The following is a 9,684-nucleotide window of genomic DNA, read 5'->3' as shown; positions in this document are numbered from 1 at the left end:
TTTGGACGAACATCTCACATTGAGCATCTAGCTTCACAAAAAAAGGATTTTTTTTTATTTTCTGCTTTTTTATTTTATTTTACCGTTCAATGGGTGTAGATGAGCGCAGACACCGAATTGAATTATCCGTATGTAAAGTCCTTTTTCTTCTTCACATAATTAGCGTACTATATCACCATTGATCTATGCTTTGTTTCTAGTAGGAGAAAGAAGACTGGAAGTGGATGAAGGCCATGTTTGTTTCAGCTTCAGCAACTTCGGTTGGCTTGGAACCACGTTAGGACTCGCTTCACTGGCAAAGCTGATTCACAGTATCAACAGTATCAACTTTACTGCTGAAGTAAACATGGCAAAGCAGATTCCAAATAGGTTTTTGTTTCAGCTTCTGATTTTTCCTAATAGAATTAGCTGCCGAAAGCTAAAACAAACAGGGCCGAAGTCTCCAACGATCAGTATGAAGCCTATGTAATCAGAGATCCTGGAACTTTGAATTGCAGTAGAGGGCGAGCAATCACCGGGCACCACGTTGAAATGAACAATGTCATATTCCGTCATCATATATAGATAGTTAGAAGGAAAATCTGACATGTTTCCTGTCCAACTTTCATGTAATTATTGTGTAACAAAGAAAGGGTGGAAGCAAAGTAAACATCATCGATTTCAGTTATAACATTTCAACCAAAGTACACACCTCCAGAGTATGCAAAATGAAGTATGCCAAATGCGCAGACATAAAAGATGGATGCAAGGGGACACTCTATTTATCTTTTACAGGAATATATTGAAAAATACAACATCAGATGAATAGTATGTGAAATATATTAATAAATTATGAAGGATAACGAAGAATTGTACGAGCAGATCCCTCTCAACATCTAGTGTTTTCAAGTGTAACAGAAAATAGCATGTATTTTTCCAAAGGATAATATAACAAAGCTACAACTGAGGCACACCAATTCTAACAAAGCTGCAGCATTTCAATGTAGGACCAATAGAAACTGGAGTCGTTAGTCCTGAAGTGTAACAGTAATTTCTGAAGCGAATTGAGGCTATCATAATATCTCGGAAACCTGCATTGCAAATATTTTCAGTTTAGACCACAAGAGCTCACTATATTACTACCAAAACAGATTTTAAGTGTTAAGAAGAGTTTATTTACATGTATTGGCATCTCTGCAATGACGAATCCACTGGTTTCTTCCAGAGACTTTAGAAGAGCTACCTCACCACCAACCACCATATTAATCACGATTCCGTCTGCACAATCATAGTACAGCAACTACATCAGCACTTCCAAAAAGCGGATCAATTGATATTTTTTTTAAAGTTACCTGTTGCCAAGCATGCTGATACACGTCTTAAGTAAGCCTCCTGAAAAATTCAGACACAAACATCAGGTAAGACAAAATGATCTACAAATTAGAACCGATGGTGCATAATGAAACAGCATGATTGCATGATAGCACTGAAAGGTAAAATTGACCATGAAAAGCTAAGGGTATTTGGGCCACAGAAGTCCTGAAGGTAAAATATCATGAAAAATTATGAATGCGCACCTTCTTTGTAGGCAATTCATAGTTTATCAGCACACGAGACATAAGGGGAGCCTCTCCCATCGCCGCCGAAGGCAAGCAAGCATCTGTTACAACTGTAATATTTAGCTTCAAGATCACCCTTTCAGGCTTGGGACTTTCGCCAATAGAAGTATCTTCAATCTGATTTCGCTGTATTGCTGCCCGACGGGATTTCTCAAGAACAGATGCACGCTCAGCTTCATCTTGATCGCTGTACTGTGTACACAAATCCACAGATTGATATTATTAACTGGCGAAATTAGTTCATAGCAAGGACCATAAACAATCAAGAGAACCTGAAACAACGTTCATATCACTATAGCAGGGTAACAGAAAAGCAAGAAAGCCTGGAACCATTGGATACAGAAAAATATCTGCAATTGCACAATCATAATTCCTAGATGAAGGTGTCAATATTATCAATGTTCTCTCTTGAAGAATTAAGCAATTAACAGTGCAAATTGTGTATATCGATCATACAGTTAGCTATCCCACAATTGTCAATGATGCAACCACAAAGTATATCACAGAACTGAACATGGAAATTGGCACCCAACCAACTTGAGCATACCAGCGGTGACAAGGACACGAAGGGGAGGTTGGCAACAGCAGCACAGACAGCATCTAGCTCATCCCGGGATGAAACACATATGGCAATGGGCACCGAACCGTGGCGGTCAGAGACAACACCTAGGAGCTCCAGTAGTGTCCTCTGCACACCAAAAACAACCACAGGTTCACAAGAATAGAAATCTGGTTCAACGCGCACAATCTGTGGCTGCTTAACTGGACACAGTTATCAGCTGAGAGGAACCCAAAAATGCACGGTAACAGGGATTTCGGACACGCACCATCTTGAACTGGAGGCGGTCAACGGCGAGGTAGAAATGGCGCCCGGAGCTGGGGATGTTAAGAGGGTTCATAAGCAGGACAGAATGAACATGTGGCAGGAAGATCAGGGCCGGGGATTATCACCTTGGGTGGGATAGGGTCATCGCCGGGGAGCTAGGAGACGTCATCACGGCCGGAGAGGAAATTGAAGCAGCGGTGGTGGAATATTCCTCAGCAAGAACAGCAGCACAACTGTCTAACATGGAGCAGAATCAGAAAGTAAGAGGCTGCAGCTGTAATTTATCTTGCTAGGCTCAAATCTCGCAATGATTGTATGGAAATAACTTAATAGAGGTCCATAGATGAGAGTGATATGTATTAACGGCATGTTACAGATAAGCCAAATGGAAGTGCATAGATGAGAATGATATCAGAGAAATCACACACAGCAGAGACAGCATATATAGCAGCAAGATGAGCACACCCATGCTCATACTACATAATTAAGCTGAATGCTACTCTTATTTATGGGGTTCTCTCTTGCTCAAAGCCTGTACCATCATCTACCCAATCATATGATAAATACTTGCTTTGATGCATATGTGGTGACCAAACCAAACAGGCGCAGAGCAGAGCAGCACCATGGTAATAACTTAATAGAGGTGAATCGATGATAATTATATGTATTAACCACATGGTACAGATAGCTGAATGGAAGTGCATAGATGAGAGTAATGACATCCAAGAAACCGCACACAGCAGAGAGAGCATATATAGCAGCAACATGAGCACGCCCACGCTCATACTGCATAATTAAGCTGAATGCTAGTCTTATTTATGGGGTTCTCTGTTTCTGAAAGCCTGTACCATCATCCACCCAAGCATATGATAAATACTTGCTTTGATGCATATATGGTGACCAAACCAAACCAAACCAAACAGGCGCAGAGCCGCACCATGGCAATGCAGATGCAGAGCACACAAAAACTAATCAAGCAGCCAAAAGAAATTTAGCATCCAAAGCTTGAGGTGTTGAGCTATTACAGATTGATGCAATTGTATGTTGGTACATTTTCAGGTACAGGCATATCGTCTGATATTTTATCTTATCTTCTGGAAGGGAATGATTGATTACCAGAGGATGGTGAGGTCGAAGAGGGTGGCCTGTCGATGAGGTCCTCGGCGGAGCGCGCGGGCGTGGGCGGGGGCGGAGGAGGTCACCGGTTGAGGCTGAAGCTTCAAGCCGTCGTAGTGGTCGAACCCGAGGACGGCCGGCTGGGTTCCGTGGTGGGGCGGCGAGGAAATCGGGGCGGGGGTGACGGCGGGGGCGGAGGTGAGGCCGCCGGCAGCGGGGGCGGGGGGATTGGCGGCGGCGACGGTCACGGGTGAGCGGACTGACGACGGCAGGGAAGAAGAGTGTCACAGCCTGGGCCTGGGTCTGGTATGGTGGTGGTAGGCCTGTCGGGCTTCTCTCTGGTTAAGAAAGAAGAAGTAGCAGGCCCAAACATGAACAACACAAGAAAAAACTCTTTTCCTCCCTCAAAAAAGAAAAAGGAAAATTTCTTTTCCTCCACTTAAAAAAAAACTACTTTCCACTCAAAAAAATAAAAATCTCTTTTATAAAAAAAAGAATTATATTTTTGAACAATGGCAAAATATTTGTCATTTTTTACTGATCATTAGGGAGAATATTTATACACAAGTTTTAACAAATAAATAATTCTACAGTTTTATAAGATGTCGACAAGTGGTCTATATTTACACCCTCTCCTCTTAATCTCGCTTGCTTGCATTGCTATAGTCACACGCGTTCCCCGTCTTTGTGTGTTGTACCCATGTTTGATCCGACTAATGGAATTTGAAACAGAGTATATATCTTTCGATTCACATTTCTATCTGATAGGCAACACTGTTTTGTGAAAAATATCTGCTTATATAGCAGCTTCATGATCTGCAGAAATATCTGTATTTTTTACGTGCACATCCACATCCAAAGGTGCTTACTAGAGGCTAAAAAATAAAAGAATTGTTTAGAGTTGGTGCTAATAAATACGAGGGTAGATGCTAAGATCAACACTAGAATATGGGAACTCAAGTCATTAATCTCAAAGCATATAACACTAATATGATAACTCAAGTCATAAGCCATTCGTGCTAAATTGTGTAGAGCACATGCACAAAAAATTCTCATAGATCTATTTTATCTATAGGTTACACCTGCATCAGGTGTTGCCGAGACCGGATCGGACAAGAGAAACAGAGGAGGAAAATCAATGGGCAAAGAGTGCCGGTGGAGATACAGTTAATAACCCACCTCCGGGAAAGAAATTTGATCACCACATCAGATCATCAGATGAAGCACTTCATCTGTTCCGCCAGGAGGTAACACTGTTTATCAAGCGTGGTAGTGTACACTCTTTTTACCAGTCCATTTTAATTTATTTATTTTTTGCTTGTATAGCAGCTTAATGATCTGCAGAAATTAGACAAAAGTTTATTTTTAGTTGCACATCCAAATCCCAAAGGTCCTTAGTAGAGGCGAAATGATAGAGAAATTATTTAAGCCGGTGCTAATACAATGATAGGGTAGTAGGGTAGATGCTAAAGTCAATAAGCTTAGTACCAATACTGTAGAAACCAAAGCATGTATCTAATATAATCGAACTTTGTGCTAATAGTGTAGAGCACTCGGATATAAATTTTCTCATAGATCTATTTTATCTGTAGGTCATGCCTGCATCAGGTGTTGCAGAGACTTGTTCGGACACAGAAAAAGTTATCAGTACTGAAAACAACTCAGCGAAGTCCACAAGTGAAATAGAGGAGGAAAATCAGCAGCCAGCAAGTACCGGTGGAGATGTAGTTAATAATTCGACTCCTTCAAACAAATTTGATCGCAGCATCACAAGGAGTACACTGGTTGAGGAGTTGTTCACAGGGCGGGAAAAAGAGCAAGATCATGTTATCAATTTAGTTGGTAAATCAGAAAACAATCAAGAAACTAAGGTGATCTCAGTGTGGGGATTGGGAGGTCTTGGGAAGACCACTCTCGTTCGAAGTGCCTACCGGAACCAACAGCTTGGTGGCTGGAAGCGTGCTTGGGTCACTGCATTGCGCCCATTTGATCCTGAAGTGCTTATCAGAAATTTAGCTTTGCAACTACTGAGGAGTAAATAGCATAAAACTACTACTTTACAGGTTAGGGTTTCAAAAAACTACCGGTTTTCAATTTTTCGCTGATAACTACCAAGTCGGGGGTTGGCTGTTTCAAAAAACTCTAATCATGGAGTGCTTTAAAATTGATCGTGATTATGACAGTTGGGACCCGCACATAAGAGAACCGTTTGTTTGACCGTTTGATTGACTGTTACCTTACATGTAGGGCCCATATGTCAGTATCCTATGTAAGTTTTTTTAAAGCAATCAGGTCCCTATAACTTTTTAAAAAAAGCAATCGGGTCCCTGATATTTTTTGGAAAAAGCAATCGGGTCCCTGATGTTTTCTGGAAAAAGCAATCAGGAACGGCGTGGCACGCCGGCGGCCAGATCGCCGGCCAAGGGAAAGGCGGCGGCTCGGCCGCCACGTTCCTTGTGGAGCAGCTCGCTGGTGAACGGGCTAGGTGGAGGAGCTCCTGGCCATGGCGCGCGGCTGCTGGCGGCCCGAGCCCCTTGCCATGGCGCTGCTCGCGGCGGCCCCTGCTCCTTGGTGCGCTCCTGGCCATGGCACGCGGCTAGCGACGGCCTGAGCCCCTGGCCATCGCACGGCCCGTGCTCCTGCGCTGCGGCTGCTCCTCCTCGCGGCGTTCGTTCCCGCGGTCGAGCTTGTCTTGGCGCGGGACGGATGGTGGAGGTGGCCGTCGGTGGGTGGTGGTTGCCGGGAGAGGGAGAGGAAGAAGAAAGAGACAGGAAGAGAGAAGAGAAGATAAGAGGAAGAAGAGGCAACTTACACGTGGGTCCCACATGTAAGTTAACGGTCAAACAAAACGGTCAAACTAACGGATTGTTCAGGAGTGGACCCGACCTGTCATAAAACGGTTTAAATCGCTAGCAACGAGTATTTAGGGTTTTTTGAAACAGCCAACCCCCGACTTGGTAGTTATCAGCGAAAAATTAAAAACTGGTAGTTTTTTGAAACCCTAGCCTGTAAAGTAGTAGTTTTATGCTATTTACTCACTACTGAGTGATGTCCAAGAAGATCCTACTGGAGCAACAACAACTGGGAAAGGAAAGAAGAACATAGCAACAATGGGACTTAAAGTGCTGGTCGAAGAATTAAACCGCCTTCTAAATAACAAGTGTCTCATTCTTCTTGATGATATATCAACCACTGTAGAATGGGATTTGGTCAAAACTTGCTTGAAAAATGCCGGAAGGGTCATAGTCACTACTAGGGAAAAAAATGTTGCCGGACATTGTTCAGGAAAACACACCAACATGTATCGTCTTGAAGGTCTGAAAGATGCTGCTGCACTTGATCTCTTCACAAAGAAGGTAGTTTTGCTAAATCGGATGCCTTTCCTTTCCGTTTGCACGAGGCTTTTTTTAAAGAGAAATCCTTATTTGGCCCTTTCTTAAAATTTGCTTCCCTTTTTGGCCCTAAAAAATATCTTGTTCCCTTTTTGACACACAATTTTTATTTTGTTCCCTACATGACACTTCCGTTAATTTTGGCACATAACAGTGTTAAGACTTTTTCAGGGCCAAAAGTGAAACAAAATTTAAGAAAGGGCCAAATAAGGAATTCTCTCCTTTTTTTACAGTATTGTTTTGCATGTATTTGACATCAAACAATAGTATTAAGAGTTTTATAAGGTTTCCCAAACACATTTTAGATCATTCATTTGTCTTTTGCATTGAGACATAAGATTGTGATTACTAGACTTACGCTCCATAGCTCCAATTTGCATCATGGTGGACTTATATATACTATTACTGAGTGGTTGGTATTTTACTAATCAATAAGCCAATACACACGTACTTTTATTGTGGAAGAAATGAGAGAACAACCATATTCAATAGGTGTTATCTGCATTCAGATATATTGACAAATAAGAGCATGCAATAGAGTGTCTTCAACAACCATAGAGATTGTTCAAAACAAAATAGACTATCATCAAGTTCTTCTCTACAATAACATTGAAAGAAAAGCACATAATAGCACCATTTTTTTAACTATTATAGCAGAGTTCAACAACCATAAACTGAGCTTATTAGGCATAGGACTTCTTTCAGAATCTACAAACTGAAGCGATGTTGAAAAATGCACATTTTTCTCAAACAGTTATTCTTTAATCCAAGTACTTAACAATACTAAATTATATGTATGTTAGGTGTTTAAGGACAAGGCAGGGAATGTTAATTTGGCCCTTGACATGGAGGAACAAGCAAAACTTATCTTAAAGAAGTGTGATGGACTTCCCTTGCAATATCAACTATAGGTGGATTCCTAGCCACTAAGCCAAAAACTGTTGTTGAATGGAGGAAGATGCATGGCCGTATTAGTGCTGAGTTGGAGATCAACCCAGAGCTTAGGACTATAAAGAAAGTACTTATGAGGAGATATGATGGCTTACCCTACCACCTCAAGTAATGTTTCTTATATATGTCCATATTCCCGGAAGACTACATAATTAAGCGCAAACGTTTGGTAAGGCGATGGATTGCAGAGGGTTATTGCAAGGAGATGCAGGGCATGACAGCAGAAGAAGTTGGTGACAAGTACTTTGATGAGCTTCTAGAGAGGAGTATGATTCTTCCAGGGGGAGGTGTAAACCATCATAGTGGGAAAATTGGGTCTTGTCAGCTTCATGATATCATTCGTGAAATATGCATCTCGAAGGCTAAGGAGGAAAATCTTGTTTTCACACTTGATGAAGGATGTTGTTTGAGCAGTATACAAGGCCCAATACGCCATCTTGTCATTAGCAGCAACTGGAAAAGAGATAAAGATGTGTTTGATAGTATGCTGGACTTGTCTCACGTGAGATCACTCACCGTATACGGAGAGTGGAGACCGTATTTCATCTCTAAGAGGATGAGGTTCCTTCGGGTGCTCGATTTGGAGGACACAGAACGACTCACAAATAGCCATCTTGATGAAATTGGGAAGCTCCATCACCTCAGATACCTCTCTATACGAAAATGTGCGTATATTTGGGGCCTTCCAGATTCTATTGGGAATTTGAGCCAGCTCCAAACGCTGGATATCAAAGGCACTCGTATATTAGAACTGCCAGCAACTATCACCAAGCTCCGCAAGCTACAACACCTCCATACATCTGGTGGTTCTATTCTCACAGAAGAGGAGGATGACATGTTTGCTCCTGATTATCGGCAGATCCGTCCTATACATCGCCAATCGAGATGGTCCCAAGGAAAGGCATGTAGCTGCGAATGTTTGCTGTCCCAGGGAATTGTGTGTATTGGGCGGATCGCCTTATTGCTGGTTCTAGTCAAAAAAAATTGGAGTGCACAGCGTTCAGAACTTGGTTTGAATACGCATGATACATTCAACCTGCAGCGTTATTTGATGGTGTGTGCACGCAGAAAAGATATGGTTGGTATTAAAGCTCCAAAGGGACAGGAAAATTGACGTCCCTGCAAACATTGAGTGTTTTCAATGTTACAAGGGTGCAGGAAAAGGTCATCCTTGTAACATTGAAAACACTCAATGGGAAGTGCCATGCATGCCTCATGGGACACAGAGCAACCAACAGGACAACGGTGGAGGCGCAGATTTTCCAGGGCAGAGGAAAACCTGGAAAATGATCAGCTTGGCGGGATCAATTCAATCGGGATAAGGAGAAACCGCTAAAGATGCGATCGAGCAGTGATACCAGTGCGCAACATCATGGCGAGGAGACGTTGGCGGCGACACGGCGGAGTTACGCATGCGGTTGAAGAAAATAAACCAAGCTCGGACCGGATGTACAAACACCACACACTGCCTGTCTGAGTCAGCCTCATGGCTAACACAACGCACACAGTCCACAGTTCAGACAAATTAAAGGTGAGCAAGGCATCCTCATCCTCCTTCGTTAGTTTACTCCTGTCCACCTTAACACGCTACAAACGCCATGTTATAGCGCGTCATAAAGATCTAGCACAAGTTAGCATTTCATTTTCCTTTACGCAACATCATCAAGCAAAAAAATCAAATAAATTTCAACCGGACATTCGGTCATTAGTACATTCTATAACGAGGAACATAATAAGGGGATATAAATAGCACCCACTGGTTAGTCAGTGACCACACACTCTACAATGGGTGGGGGCTATT

At 42.4% G+C, this 9,684-nt stretch overlaps 1 protein-coding gene and 1 pseudogene across 2 annotated transcripts; one reads left to right on the top strand and one right to left on the bottom strand.

The window, feature by feature from the left end:
* Positions 1-801: 801 nt before the first annotated feature.
* On the bottom strand, positions 802-3,653 carry LOC119289931 (eukaryotic initiation factor 4A-I-like). Of its 2 annotated transcripts, none has more exons than XM_037569099.1 (8): positions 3,541-3,653; positions 2,550-2,661; positions 2,426-2,474; positions 2,146-2,286; positions 1,557-1,790; positions 1,332-1,371; positions 1,160-1,257; positions 802-1,070 (listed from the first exon to the last, which is right to left on the bottom strand). In XM_037569099.1, the coding sequence occupies exons 2-8, from the start codon at positions 2,591-2,593 to the stop codon at positions 1,053-1,055; spliced, it is 624 nt and encodes a 207-aa protein (XP_037424996.1). In that variant the 5' UTR covers positions 2,594-2,661; positions 3,541-3,653; the 3' UTR covers positions 802-1,052. The 2 variants fall into 2 exon arrangements, with proteins under 2 accessions (XP_037424996.1, XP_037424997.1); XM_037569100.1 differs by having other exon boundaries at positions 2,550-2,657; positions 3,541-3,618.
* Positions 3,654-6,650: 2,997 nt separating this feature from the next.
* The window catches only part of LOC119284303, a 5,715-nt pseudogene continuing 2,681 nt past the window's right edge, over positions 6,651-9,684 (top strand).

The sequence above is a fragment of the Triticum dicoccoides genome, chromosome 4A (assembly GCF_002162155.2).
Source record: "Triticum dicoccoides isolate Atlit2015 ecotype Zavitan chromosome 4A, WEW_v2.0, whole genome shotgun sequence".
In the NCBI taxonomy this organism is placed as follows: domain Eukaryota; kingdom Viridiplantae; phylum Streptophyta; class Magnoliopsida; order Poales; family Poaceae; genus Triticum; species Triticum dicoccoides.
This window is presented reverse-complemented; position numbering and strand designations above follow the sequence as displayed.